The sequence below is a fragment of the Typopeltis vanoorti genome, chromosome 1 (assembly GCF_054136105.1).
Source record: "Typopeltis vanoorti isolate ZY-2024b chromosome 1, IOZ_Tvanoo_1.0, whole genome shotgun sequence".
Taxonomy (NCBI): domain Eukaryota; kingdom Metazoa; phylum Arthropoda; class Arachnida; order Uropygi; family Thelyphonidae; genus Typopeltis; species Typopeltis vanoorti.
Genome location: NC_143549.1, coordinates 27,986,218 through 28,001,906, shown reverse-complemented (window position 1 = coordinate 28,001,906; position 15,689 = coordinate 27,986,218). Strand labels below are relative to the sequence as shown.

Sequence of the window (15,689 nt, the reverse complement as noted above, 5' to 3'; positions counted from 1 at the left end):
CGCTCTTTCATACTGTTTTCTCTCCCTTTGCATCGCCCCTTTTTTTTTTGCTTTTGTATCATGCCATCTTCCAGGCATTTCTCCAACCACTCAATCTCGTTATATATTTAGTTTACTCCTTTATCCAAGTGTAAGCAAACAAAGTTTGTGCCTGAAGTATCTTCAGGTGCAAACTTTGTTTGCTTACACTTGGATAAAGGATTAAACTAAATATATAATTTATAGTCTAACCAAAGGGGGGAAAAATACTTCCAATCAATCTTGTGTTTTGTTCTGTGGAGAACTCCATATAAGTGCATTATCTTTTTCATTACCATCTGATCATTCTCTTTATTTTCCACTGTTTCATTTGTACAACTGTTTGTAACACCAACCTTGGCAATTCTAAGAAATGAAATGCATATCTAATATGGATTTCATCATTTAACTTACTCTCATAGCACTGCTCGCAAAACACTTATGACAAACATTCTCCAGTTTCATTCTCCTTGCATAAATCTCTCATTCTACGAAATCACCTGCCATTGATTTGAACATGAGCACCATGACACACAATTATTGAGGTCTCATCAGTGGGAGTCAGACCTGAAGATGCTAAGGTTGAAATAATGCAGAGCTTATGAATTTTACCTAAACAAGTTGCCACAAGGTGCTTTGACCTTATTAAATAAAATCTCAGGATAAGAGATAGATGTAGAAAGTTTTTTCACTTGGATATATTATGTATTCAAGAAACCAAGTAATTTTATATAAAATTGATTTTTAATCCTATCTGGCTCCCACTGATTACATTAAGGGAAAAATACCAAGGGAAGTGATTAGAGCTTAATCCACCATGAGTTGCCTCAGACTGGCACTACGTGCAGGTGCAAACTTGACTTACTTGGGAAATAGGATTAAAAACCAAGTTTATATAAAATTACTTGGTTTCTTGAATACATAATATACCCAAGTTAAAAAACTTTCTACATCTATCTCTCATCCTGAGATTTTATTTAATAAGGTCAAAGCACCTTGTGGCAACTTGTTTAGGAAAAATTCATAAGCTCTGCATTACTTCAACCTTAGCATTTTCAGGTCTGGCTCTCACTGATGAGACCTCAATGAAGGTCGAAACCAGTACGGATAGTGACCATTGCCTTTAATGCTTAGCATCATACATCTCCACAAGGGGATGTGCTTTACATTAAGGGAAAAATACTAAGGAAAGTGATCAGATCTTAATCCACCTTTACCACGAGTTGCCTCAGACTTGCACTACGTGCAGGCGCAAACTTGACTTTCTTTAATGTTTGCTTACTTGGGAAATAGAATTCTAAACCAAGTTTATATAAAATTACTTGGTTTCTTGAATATATATATATATATATATTTTTTTTTTTTTATGAAGAATTGAATGACTAGAACCGAGATTTAAGTAAAAAGGTTTTAATATAAAAACACTACTAGTTTCAGCCTGTAACAGCCTTCATCAGGTGACATTATAAAAGAAAGAAAAAAGAAAAAACACTAAACACTGATGGTTAAAAGACTATGAACAACTTAGACAGTCTCTATACATAATTAGCATGAAAACGTAGTTATATTTAAAGCTGTTCTTTCGTTTGTTGCATTGTTGGGAGAGTGCGTGCTTGCAGCATCACGTGAACGCCGGTATATGATTACAGCTGAATGACTATCTGGGAGGTTGTAGCTCAAGTTATTATTTAGATGAACAGGATTGAAGATGATTTCTCTAGATTCCACGATTTTTCTCTCAAGTTCATCATTGCAACGGAAGATGTTAGTAGATTTTTCCCAGCAGACTTTGTGACTTTGGTTTTCATCATTAGGATTAGCTGAGAAAAGGATATGACTTGATAATGCACTGGCTCGCTGTCTCTTGTAAGTAATAATCATGTATTGGTGTTCACATGATGCTGCAAGCACGCACTCTCCCAACAATGCAACAAACGAAAGAACAGCTTTAAATACAACTACAACGTTTTCATGCTAATTATGTATAGAGACTGTCTAAGTTGTTCATAGTCTTTTAACCATCAGTGTTTAGTGTTTTTTCTTTCTTTTATAATGTCACCTGATGAAGGCTGTTACAGACTGAAACTAGTAGTGTTTTTATATTAAAACCTTTTTACTTAAATATCGGTTCTAGTCATTCAATTCTTCATAAAAATATGTATGTTAACCGAGTTAATAATCATTCTTTCATATATATATAAAACAAGGAATAAGTAATACCATTTATTTAAGGCCATATATTTCAGACTAAAAATTACAGGCCATCATCAATGGTAACAATAATTAATCAAAGCAGAATGCAAACAATGCACTGATTTGAAAAAGTAAGAGCTGCATAATGTTATACATCAAAATATGCAATGGAATGACCAAGGAAATATTGATAATTTATTAGCTAAAAAAATAATAAAAAATGATAATATGGGAAAGTTATTTAAATTTCACATCTTAAAAAAATAAGAATGATTGCCTCTATTTATCTAATATAAACAATCTGCCTAAGAAATTTAATTTACTATGGAAATGGAAAAAAGACAAAATTGACCTTTTTTAGATATTCTACTCCTTCATTCGCTATCAGGTGAGTTAATTACTTCTATTTATTGAAAGCCTAATTTCACTGGACACTACATTCAACAGTAATCAGCTCACCATCCAATCACAGAAGACTGGAATTATAAGTACTTGATTGCAATCAACAAACTAAGAGCATGGTTTCCATCTTTCATAGATAGTCTTCTCTAGTGTCCACCAAGTTCCTTGTGGCTGTCATCGTTATTACTTCAGACAAACTGAATGCTCTTGTAGAAAAGAGAATATAAGAACACCAATCTTACGTTAACAACAGTATATCTGAAAATCTGGCTCGGCACAACATGGAATAGGTACAGACAACATCCTATGGCCTGAAACATACTGCATCAATGTCGGTATAAATTCGAATGCTTGTTTAAAGAAAGCACAAAGTCCTTACTTCACCATCCAAACTTAAATTGGAATGACTGCCTTTCTCTAAGATATGTAAAGTTATTTTAATCACAAAATAATTCTTTTTTAAAACAGTTAATGAATTATCGATATTTCCTCACTTAAACAATTGCATTATTTGGTGTACATCACACAGCTCTTAATTTTTCAAATCAACCCATTGTTTGCATTCTACTTTGTAATCAACTGTTGTCACCACTGATGATGGCTGTAATATTCAGGCTGAAATATGTGGCCTTAAACAAGTGACATTACTTATTGCTTGTGTTTATCCTGTTAAGTGAAGAAACCTTTCATGGCACATGTATCTCTTGAATAGCTATTGTTAATATATTATTAGGCTATTTAATGAAAGCAAAAAGACAGCACAGGAAGGGTGTGAGAGAAAGAAATTTCTAAAAATCCTTACATGCTGGTGTTACTGTGTATCCACCTAATGGTGCAGGGTGTCCATGGGCGGCATCAAATCCTGCAGAAACTAAAATAATCTCTGGATCAAAGTCTCTTGCTATTGGCATTACAATCGTTCTGAAAAAGATTTCAAATATTATTTTCTACTTTCGAAGATGTTACTATAGACAAAAACAAAATAAAATACAGAACAAAATTACTTGATAATCACAGTAAAAAAACTTTAATGACAGCACAAATATTTTATACTGAAATAACAAAATGTTGGTTTGTGAAACAAGCAAATCCAAGAACAGGAATATAAGGTACATACAACAATTGGTTTATCACTTGAAAATGGTTGTGACATGCCAGAAATTAATATTACTAAATATTATTATTATGTGACACCTCGAGTCTTTGGACTACCTCCAGGTAGTCCAAAGACTCTAGGATTGAGTAGTAGACATTCGTAGACTGAGTGGTGGAGACAGTTGTAGAGTAGAGCACCTACTCTACAACTATCTCTGCCACTCAATCCACCAACTACAATGAACTGCGACTACCATCATCATCTACACCAACGTAATCTACAACTCACTACCATCACTAGTATTTTCAAAGGCAATCACAAAGATCCAATCCATGCCCATGCCGGGATTCGAACCTGCAGCCTTTTGGCTAGAGAGAAGATATGTTAACCAGTCTGCCAACCAGGCCAGCATTAAAAATATTAAAACTGAAAATTTAAAATTTTTGTAGTTTAATTTTGTGAAAAGCTTTTGGCAACAAAACTGCATTTGAAGGTATATAATGTTTAATAAAAATAATTATAAGCCTACAAGTTTTGTAAGCCAGACTTACAAGACCTGTAGGCTTATAATCCAAGTGTTGGAACATACTTCCTGGGTTTTGAATCCGCCATCTTGATGTAAAGTTGTTCTTAATAAAATCAATTAATTGCTGGTATTACTAATCAAAATATAGGGAAATTTATATTTATACTGCGCCACCCTATATTTAGATTAGCCTATGTAAAATAGTAGAAACAATCTTCAATTAATTTAACAGTCTCATTAATCATATAGGCCAAATTTGATATTTTACACTTAAGGCTCCCGCAAGATCCGAACTTTTTATGAACGGTGCAATGAAAAAGAATCAGGCACACACAATATTGAAATCAATAAAACAAAATATTTAATACAAGGTTATATGACAAGTACATAAAATTATAACTCCGAAAATAAGATAATACAAATAACCGAGTTCTACAGGTCAAAACATTCACATAGAATCAAACATCATATCTTCAGACACTAGTTCTCCTAATTCATAGTTCTCCTAATAATAAAAAATTCATAGTTCTCCTAATAATAAAAATTGTTCGTACAGTTCAAAACTTCAGAATTTCTTAGTAAATAAATTTACTAGTATCACTCAGTTGCACTCTATAATTTAACATTTAGTCAGCAAGCACTTATTAAATTAATAATGGCGGCAGTTATTACTTCAAGGGGAATTACTTTCAAGTTTCAAACTTCGGTGCTAAACTCAGCGAAACGGCACAGTAAATGTTAGGATATTCGAGATGGAGCTATCACTTAAATCTTCACACTGAAATAAAGTAAAATAGGACTGTTCTTACTAGGATTAATCCTTAGCACATCAGATTCAACGTGAGCACATTTCAAAACTATATTCACTTATTACTCCGAAGCAACACTATACAAAAGAATTCTTCATGGAGATAACTGAATTATTATTTATCGCGCTGCTCAAATCTTGACGGACTTGCTATAAGGCAGAATAATTATTCCATGTTTACTACTGCATAACAAATTGAGATTTGCATAATCCTTCTTCAAAGCGACAAAGGAATAAGTAGTAATTCTAGAACTTAGAGGAATTATTTTGGATTGCCTATTAACCTTCCAGTCTTTTGTTAATCCTATTAAGGCACTAAAATTCCCATTATTGCCACCGCTGACTTTACTCTCAGCTGCCTATAAGTTTTCTCTTCGTCTCCGTAGTGTTCTGAATGCTCCTGCCTCTGAATGTCCTGCCCTTCTGTGTCCTTCTTTACTTTCCTCTTCCTTTTATATACATTCCTTCTTCCCGCCTAAACTTGTTCACTCCTCCAACTCATTAATTCCTTACTTTCAATTACCGCAGCTCGCGTGTAATATTTTATTTCTGTCTCCATGGCAACGATCAAAACAAAACGTAAACCTAAGCATTATACCTTTACACTCAGTAATGAAATATAATAATAAAAAATATTACAGTTACTTAATTTTTCCTTCACATTCATTTACAAATATAATAAATAAAACATACATTACAGTTCACATAAGGCTCATAAAAGTTACATACATAGAATATCTTATAATATTATTGAAGGAATATAGCAATAAAATAAATGGTATTTTCTACAGAGTCCTTCCATTATCATGACATATCTTAAATTTATAATTAATTAATAACTGATAAAATTCAAGAAAAATACATGAATAATAAATCTTAAGCAAGAGACTACCAAATAATATTGAAACAAGTCTTACTTAGGATATGGTAGATTATGTTAAATGTGAATGAAGAATAAAAACATACAAAATAATTTTATTCGCAGTTTAACACAAGTCTGGTTAGAAACAATTAATTACACATATTAGATGTTATCATAAATTCACAATTGGTATATATATATATATATATATAAATAATCTGTATATACTTATTTGTACATAAGTATTTATTATACTTATTTGTATGTACCAATTGCGAAGTTATAACATTTAATACGTGTAATTAATAGCTTCTAGGATTACTTATTCGCATTTTTATTTATTTTTAATGTTGTGTCCATTACACAAGAGGTTGGTTGGTCAACCTATAATACATTAGTACTGTGTATGAGTAGTGGGTTGGGAAAGGAGCAACTTGTTTACATTTGATTTAAATGACTAAATTTTATTCCTTGGGAAACACAGCAGCAATTACAGATGTGTGGGAGCAGTATTCAATAGCTGGGCAGATTTGTGATTTGTATAATGTTAACAGCTGTTCAGGGGTGAAGTAACGTCTTGAGCAAAAGAGAAATCTAGTTTTTTTGAAGCTGAGGATGCAATGGTTGCGATGTGTTTATACCAGGAGAGGTTTGATGTCGGGGTAATTCCAAGAAGAGAGAGATCTCAAACTGTCTGGAAATTTGGGTATAGTCAAAAAGGATAATGGGGAAAAAATGGTTCTTTTTAATGAAATAGTACAGAACTTGGTTTTATTGGCATTGAAATTGATGAGGTTATTCAAAACCTATTCTAGGATGGCTTGGAGATCAGAGTTGAGGGTGGTGGTTGATGTGAGTTGTGTAGGGCAAGGTTTATCAAATGCAAGTGAGGAGTGTAATGTGCTGTTGTCTGCAAAACTGTGTATTGGGTTGGAGGTCAATTGAAGTAGGTTGTGGATATATATAGCAGGAAGAGGATTGGTGAGGTCAGAACCCTGTGGAACCCAAACATTAATTGAATGGTGAGAGGATCGAGAGCCAGCCACCATCACACACAGCATGGGTCCAGATGGAAAGCTCGCAATCCAACTATGGAAGTCTCGGTTCAGATTGAATAAGGATAGTTTGCTTAGTAGGCCTTTGTGCCAGACCCAGTCAAAGGCTTTGGAGATGCATAGTGCAACCACTTGAGATTTGCCAGACTTCTCCATGGCACTTCTCCAGAGATGGGCGACATATGTGAGCAGATCTCCTGTTGATCGGCAGTGATGGAATCCATACTGGCAGTCATTTATTAGGTGGGTGTCTTCAAGGTAGTGTAGGAGTTGTTAATTGATGATTTTTTCCATTACTTTTGACAGGACTGAGGTAAGTGAGATAGGGTGGTGGTTGGACGGTAGTGCTTGTCATCCTTCTTGGGAATGGGCTGAATATAGGCAAATTTCCAGTTTGTGGGATAGATTCCAGTGGAGTGAGAAAATTACATAGGATAGGAGTCAGTTCTGGTGCGCAAACTTTCAGGACAATTGGGGGGAATGGCATCAGGGCCAGGAGACTTTTTTTGCATCTAATTTGAACAGTATTTTTCTGATCTCATCCTGGCAAAAGGATATAGGGGACATTGTATGTTGGGTATCTGGAATGGTTGGGGGACATTTACCATCGTCAGTTATGCATGCATTGGAAGCAAAGTACGAAGCCAGAAGATTAGCTTTTTCTTTGGGTATCTGGAATGGTTGGGGGACATTTACCATCGTCAGTTATGCATGCATTGGAAGCAAAGTACGAAGCCAGAAAATTAACATGGGCAATGATGCAATAGAGCCTTCTGAGCATGATGGGGGGGGGGGGGGGAATTGTGTTGGACAGAAGTTGCGGCCAATTGCTTTGGTGAAAGACCAAAAGGCTTGGCTGCCATTTGGAGAGGCTGCTAATTTCCTGCTTTTTGCTCTTTCGAACTCTGTTTTGGAGCATTGATTGTTTTTTTGCATCTATTGCGGGCTTCGGTGTAAGCTTTAAAGAAGAATGAGGTTCTTGATTTCAACCAGTTGTGGTATGTCTGTTTCACCTGTACAGCCTTGGCACATCTTTTGGAGAACCAGGGTTTCATTAGAAAATGGCAGTTCAGAGTGCTGTGTGGAATGTATGTATTCATGCCAGTGAGGATTACTTTGGTAATAAGCTCAGTACATGTGTTTGGGTTGGAAGGCCAGAAGCAATAGTCCAACCATGGGAATGTGGAAGTTGCAGAGACTGTCCCACTTGGCACTGTTGTAGTGCTAAACTATAACATGATGTATCACATCATCCATCTTTCTCCTGTTTTCTAATGTCTTCAAATCCATACATTTTTACTATCTTCAGTCTATATTCTGCAATCCTGATATCTTCAATCATTCTCTTCTATATCCTCTCCACTGCATTTGCATCACCACGAATACCATGAAACATGTGCACACCACAATAGTCAAGTTAAAGTCATATCAATGACTTGTACAGAGGCAAACCATTTGCCTGTTTATAAGGTACTAATACTTTTTTTTTTTGCCAATTGATTATTATTAGACCTTCATGGAGTCAGACTCATCGTGGGGGGTGTCACACTATTGCACACAATGCTCATCCAACCATGCCTTAAACTGATTCAATGTGTCTACACCCACAACACGCTCAAGCAATGCATTCCACTCACCAACCACCCTCCGTGCAAAGAACCTACTCCTCTGTTCACACCCTCCTTATACAGTTTCCAGTGATGGCTCCTTGTTAGGCAATATTTGTTGCAATAATGGGCAATATTTGTTGACTTTCAAGTCTTTACACGTCAGTATTTGTTTGTTTCGTCATTGTTATCCTGTGCATTATATTTGCTATCTTTCATATGTGATCCTTGAACTTCAGCATCCTCTGTCAAAACTCCTAGATCAGAATGACACAATAATACACCACTGAAGATCTCACCACACCAAAGTGCATAATTTTACATTTGCTAACAGTAAACTGGCATCCATTTTCACTTTTCCACAATTCTAGCCTGTTGAAACAGTTTTGCAAGTGCTGCATGTCAGTCATACCCCTAATCGCCCTTCCGATCTTTGCATCAGGTACAAATAGCTATATGCCTACCATCAAATTAATCCGAATGTCATTAATGTACAAACTGAATAACAATGTACTAAGAACTAAATGCTGGGGGTGCACCACTGATTAACACTGGTGTAGTCATACACTTTTTTTTAATATTTGTCAATTAGCAATCCTCTTATACAAAAAAGTTCATAATACAATCCCTATATATCTTCTGACTTATGCAAAAGCTTTCCAGGTGGATTATCCTGCCAAAAGCCTTAGTAAAGTCCAAAAAAGTATCACAGTGTATCTAATCCACTTGTCTAACTTAACCATAACATTATAAAATGTGAACAAGTTATTCAAACAACATAACTCTCTCTCTTAGTTTACAATCCATATTGGCAGGAGAGTTCTTACCTGCTGATAGGTCAATAATTAGACCTATCAGCACCACCTCAGGCAATAGGATCATCATGTATTTTTCTTGAGGAATTTTCCCCTCTGTACAGAGACTCATTATATAGTCAGGTCAATGGAATTGGCAGTTCAGCTGATGACCACTCATAATTTTAGCACTCATGATGATCTCATCAGCTCCCATGCCAAATTCTTATTCTGTTTATGCAATAGCTCTAGTATCTCATCATACACCTGAGTTTTTCATCTAGTATAGACAGCATTCAACTTCATATTGCCTACACCAGGTTGATTAGCTTTTAGTAAAATGACACTGATTAGCTGAACAATCTCTTATGCATGCACAATTCACATTCCATCCATTTCTAGTTACTCATTCTCAGGATTTAGAGAAAGATGTTGGAAGTTTTTTCCAACTTGGTTAGACTATATAATAAATTTAGTTTAATCCTTTATCCAAATGTGAGCAAACAAAGTTTGCACCTTAAGTATCTTCAGAACTGAGGCAACTCGTGGTAAAGGTGGACCAAGCTCTCATCACTCCTTGTCTTAGTATCTCCCATAATGCAAATCACATCTCCTTAGGGAATTGTACAATGCTATGCATTAAGGGAAGGGCCACTACCCAGACTGGTTTCGAACTTTACTGATGTCTCGTCAATGGGAGCCAGACCCAGAGGTGGCGAGTGGCCCTTCACTTAATGTATAGTATTATACATGTCTGCAAGGAGATGTGCTTTGCATTATGGGAGATGCAAAGACAAGGAGTGATGAGAGCTTGGTCCACCTTTACCACGAGTTGCCTCAGTCCTGAAGATACTTCAGGTGCAAAGTTTGCTTACACTTGGATAAAGGATTAAACTAAATTTATTATAGTCTAACCAAGTGGAAAAAAACCCTTCCAACATCTTTCTCTAAATCCAGAGAAATTTAATAATAAGATGAGACACCATTTGGCAACTCATAGTTAAATATGACTTCTCCATTGCTTCCACCTTAGTATCACCATCTCTGGGTCTGGCTCCCACTGATGAGACCTCAATAAAGGTTGAAATTGGTCTGGGTAGTGGCCCTTCCCTTATGCATAGCATTATACATGTCTGCAAGGAGATGTGCTTTGCATTAGGGGAGATATTAAGACAAGGAATGATGAGAGCTTGGTCCACCTTTACCATGAGTTGCCTCAGTCCTGAAGATACTTCAGGTGCAAATTTTGTTTGCTTACACTTAGATAATGGATTAAACTAAATTTATTACTCTTTCTCAATCATTTATTCTTTTACTTGCAGAATAATGAAAGAACTCCTTTGGATTTTCTTTAGCTTGAATAACCAGTTCCTTTTTGTAGTCAGAGTTAGGTTTCTGTACAATACTGGCAACTCTTCTGCCAGTCCCCTTTATAATTTTCATAACTGAGGTCATGCTTGTACACAATATTCTTTCTATATTATCTTTATCTTGAGAATCTCTTGCTTAATAAGAATACACATTTCATTTTTACCTATTTATTCTTTGAACTCTAGGAACACAACAAAACTGTGCCTTGTGTATATTATTAATGCTTCCTATATACTAATGATATTCTTCCCATCTAACAAGCAATACTATTGAGACCAAAACTATTCTCCTTGGATGGTCCTTTTTTTTTTATTGCTGTTCAGCATTTAACCTTTTCTGAATGAAACATCCATCTACTTAGCCATTTTCCAAAGTCAGTACAGCATGATCATCAGGAGGCAGAACAGCCACATCCTTAAATGAAATTTCCTCTGAACTATCGGGGGGGGGGGGAGTCTGGAAAGTGCTGATAAACTCCTAGAACAAAAATTATATTAAAGCAACTGATATAACCACAAGAAAGAACATATTTTAAAACCCTTTAACCCCCAGGTTCCACCAAATTGTAATAATTTGTTCTTTTTCTTTTAGGATATATAAGAAGATATAAAATTAATTTTTGTTCTATGTGTTTATCAGAACTTTCCAGATTCCCCTCCCCCCTGTATAATTAAGTCTAAACAACTTGACCTTGAGTTTCTAACATATGTTGCCTGAGAAAGTTGTCTCAACAGCTCAGTATATTTAGTTTCATTTTCACAGTTAGCAAGATTTAAATACTACCCAATCATTCTTCATATAATTAAAGACATCTATAACACTTATCAGGTTAATTTGGCAATGTGTTTTATTATGACCAGCAAATAATCACACTAAGCCTCTTCCAACTTACTGCTACATGGAAAATTGTTACTAATATTGCATTCACAGCTTCCTAATCTAAATGGGCTAAAATCATCTGATATCAATGGCAGTACATGCTTTCCTCTTCTAGCTTGTCTGTCCTAAAATACTGTAGCTTTTGCACTCAGTTTCAATTAGGCCTTCAAGAGCATAATATTTTACAAATGCTACAACATTCACCAAGACAAGAAATCCTATCTGATTCTTCCTAGTATTCCTGGCATTTGTGTATAGACAAATTATCTCCAAGATTTTTTTTTTTTGTCTACTCACCTCTGTAGCATGCCTGACCCAGTGGTAGAACCTGAAAAACCACTGCTCTTATGTGATGTCTTGCCTATGCAGATATCTTTGCATACTTAAGTCTAAAGTGGACATGCACACAATCACCCTTTCATCATAGTCACCTCCATGATTATGCACATTCATATCCTTAACAAAGTTACATAACTTAGAAACAGATTCTCACCATTGCTTCTGTCATGATCTAGTTTCTCTGACTCCATTTTAGGTCTTACACCAGTAAATTATATCGGGGGAAGGGGGGGGGGGGGAGAGGCTGGTCATATTTCAAATTTATATCATATCAAATTCACTCCATGCATCCGAAAACTTATAACTACTCATAGAGAGCCAGCCGTTCTTAATTCAGAACTATCATATCTTGGTAAACCAACGATTTTTGCTTTCTCACTTTTCATGCTTCTTCCATCTCTCTCACTCATGCAATACAAAATATGATTTAATCTGAGTTGTTTAGACTAAGAAAATCACACATTCATAATGAAAGCTGATATGTAATCTTATTAAAAAAAAAAAAAAAAAAACTTATCTTTCTGTGTGCTGTTCTAATCACTCCATACAGTTTCATTCTGGCTTTTAGTAATACTGGCATTACAATCACCCATTAGTACTTCCTTTTTTTTTCTTAATTCATGACTAACCATTCCATGATGTTATTACATACTAGACTCTAAAATGCTCACCTTCCGATGCTTAATTTTATGGTCTTCATGGTTATTAAGTACCATACTGTCTTAAATTCCTCCTCTTCAATATATCAATTCAAATGTTATCAATTCTGTAGATGTGGTCCTTTATACACTGTTTCTTTTCCTCTCTTTTTAGTCTCTTCTGACAACATAATTTCTCTCGAGTACTTCAAGAACCTCACTAAGACAATTTCAGAAAACCTTAAAATATGAGACTTAATGTCTTCAGTTAGCAAGACGAGCTATAGAAGCATTACTAGTCTTACTTTTAGTAACTACCAATTGATTTCTGTTCAGAAATAGACGTTATGATGCCATTGTATAAGGCTTTGATTAGGCCTCATATGGATTATTGTTGCTAGGTTTCCATGGTGATGAGGATATATGTTGGAAAGGGTCCAGAGAAGATTCACAAAGGTGGTCAGTGGTCTTTGGAATGTGGAGTACGAAGACAGATTGAGAGAATGTAAGTTGCAAAACCTTACCTTATGGATAATAGGAAGAGGATGAAGGATATGATAGAGATATATGAGGTGTGGCTATTAAATAATGAGACAAGGTGTGCTGTGAATCGTGTACTCGTAGCAGTGGGATGTACTTGCACCTTGAAGGTTCTAGAAGCAGTTGAGATAAGCATTGTTCATTGTCACTTTGCAGTTAGTCTGTAGGCAGTTATAAAAGAAACACGTGTGAAGCCGCTTTGCTGGAATAATGTCTAACGTTAAACTCGAGCAGTGCATTAATCTCAAATTCCTTGTGAAATTAAAAAATCGCCGACCAAGTGTTTGAAACTGTTGTAGGAGGTGCATGGTGATAACGTAATGTCATGTGCGTGAATGTCTGAATGACACAAATGCTTTGCTGAAGGCTGAGAAAATGTCGAAGATGACGAACAACTGGGTCACCCTGTCCCAGCAGCAACCAAACAAAACATTGTGAAAATTAACGAAATTTTCCGCAACAATTGGCAATTAAGCATTCGGATGATAGCAGACATAGTGCATATTGATAAGGAGACTGTATGATAAATTTTGCATGAGCAATTGAACATGAACAAAGTTTGCACCAAAATGGTTCCCAAAAACTTGTGCCAGGAGCAGAAAGACGTCCAGAAACAAATTTGCACTAACAGAGAAGTCCATCACAATGACAAAATGTGGATTTTCCAGTACGATCCAGAAACAAAGAGACAATTGATGCACTGGAAAACTCCCACATCACTGAGAATGAAAAAAGCAAGAATGAGAATGGGCAATGCTGATCATTTTTTTTATATCAATGGTGTGGCAATGGTTGAATGGGTACCAGAGGGTCAGGCAGTTAACCAACATTATTACTTGAGGTTCTGGTCAAGCTGAGAGAACGAGTGAGGAAGCAGAGACCTGGTCTGTGGAAGAACAACGCTTCGATTCTCCATCAGGACAATGCTCCAGCCCACTGTCTGTAAAGCAGTGCATGGCTGATAAGGTGATTGGACCATCCACCTTATTGCCAGACTTAGCTCCATGTGACTTTTACCTTTTTTCAAAGTTGAAACCTGCATTGAAGGGCACCCATTTTCAGTCAGTGGATGAGGTAAAGGAGAAAATGGCAGTGCTTCTGAAGCAGATAACACCTGATGACTTGCAGCACTGCTTCCAATAATGGAAAATTCATATGCAATGGTGTATAGATAGAGGGGAGTATGTTGAAGGGGATAACAATTAAGTTGTACAAGTGTAATAATAAACACCATTTTTGCAACCAGTCTTGTTATTTAATAGCCACACCTCATATAAGCTGGTCAGGAGGTGTTATATTGACATGGAAGAAATTTTTCATAGAATGGGAGAGAGGGGGTAGAACCAACGCCCATCACTGTATAAGGCAGGTATGAGCAGAGGAGTGAGGAGCAGGTTCTTTGCATGGAGAGTGGTTGGTAAGTGAAATGCATTGGTAAGTGTCTTGTGAATGTAGACACACTGAAACAGTTTAAAGAACAGTTGGATGAGCATTGTGTGTACTTCCAACAATGAGTAACTCCATGGAGGTCAGATGATAATTGCATGTGTTCTCTTGGCCAATTTGTCATTACATGGGATGAAAAACCAGTTTCTGGGAGAAAAATCCTGCAGTATCCATATGAGACTGGCTAACTCACCTTCAATTGAAAATGCCCACATAAAGATTCCTCTTGTCAAGACAAGAATTGGATCATGTCTTTTCCAATTGAAGAGAGCAATGTTCCATTATTTTCTAATTGTTCTTTATATTGTTATATTTCTTTTGAATATCACATGCTGCTCTTAATAAACTGATCCCATACTTTAAAGAATCCACGATTATGTTAGAACATACAACTTACTCAAAATTCAATTAAATATCAATGCTCTAAATAACAAATTCACTGCTATTAAATCTAGACATTATACTAATAAAATTTATTTATTGTATTTTTTATTTATTTTATTTACTCAATTTTGCAGCTATCATTGCAAAAAATTCCCATAATTTAATCATTAGTTCCTACCAGTATATTTCAGAATTCTTTTCCTCAGTGATAGCATTTTTCAGATGAGATGAGGCAAATTTATTCAATTAACATTCTCATAGTATGTTAATTGAATAAATTAGCTGTATACAAGACTGTGTTCAAACCAATTTTAACTTATGGATCTGAGAGCTGGGTCAGAAGTAAAACACTTGACCAAAGACTAGAGACCGCAGATATGAGAGTCCTGAGAGAGATTAGAGGCGTGAACAGATGGCATCAATGGCAATATCATATTAAAAATGAGGATATTAGGAAAGAACTTGACATTGTCAGCATCCAGGAATGCGTTAGCAGAGCTAATCTCAGATGGTATGGTCACTTAAATAGAATGGGAGAGGAAAGATTAGCAAAACAAGTGTTCTCTGCCAGGTTGGCAGGAAAACGACCCAGAGGAAGACCGAGATATAGGTGGATTGATACGGTACAAAGTGCCTTAGATGATAGAAATATAAGATCTGATAATGTTGGAGTCTTGACAAGTAACAGACTGATTTGGAGGAAAATTGTAGATAGAAAGTTAGTAATGATG

At 35.8% G+C, this 15,689-nt stretch overlaps 1 protein-coding gene across 7 annotated transcripts in view; it reads right to left on the bottom strand.

Annotated features, from left to right (window-relative positions):
- The window catches only part of LOC150109855 (histone deacetylase 4-like), a 579,471-nt gene that overhangs the window by 83,357 nt on the left and 480,425 nt on the right, over positions 1-15,689 (bottom strand). For all 7 annotated transcript variants that reach the window (XM_090397008.1, XM_090397036.1, XM_090397014.1 and 4 more), the window contains one exon: positions 3,416-3,534. In XM_090397008.1, the coding sequence (XP_090253134.1) occupies positions 3,416-3,534 (119 nt within the window). The remainder of the gene's footprint in view (positions 1-3,415; positions 3,535-15,689) is intronic.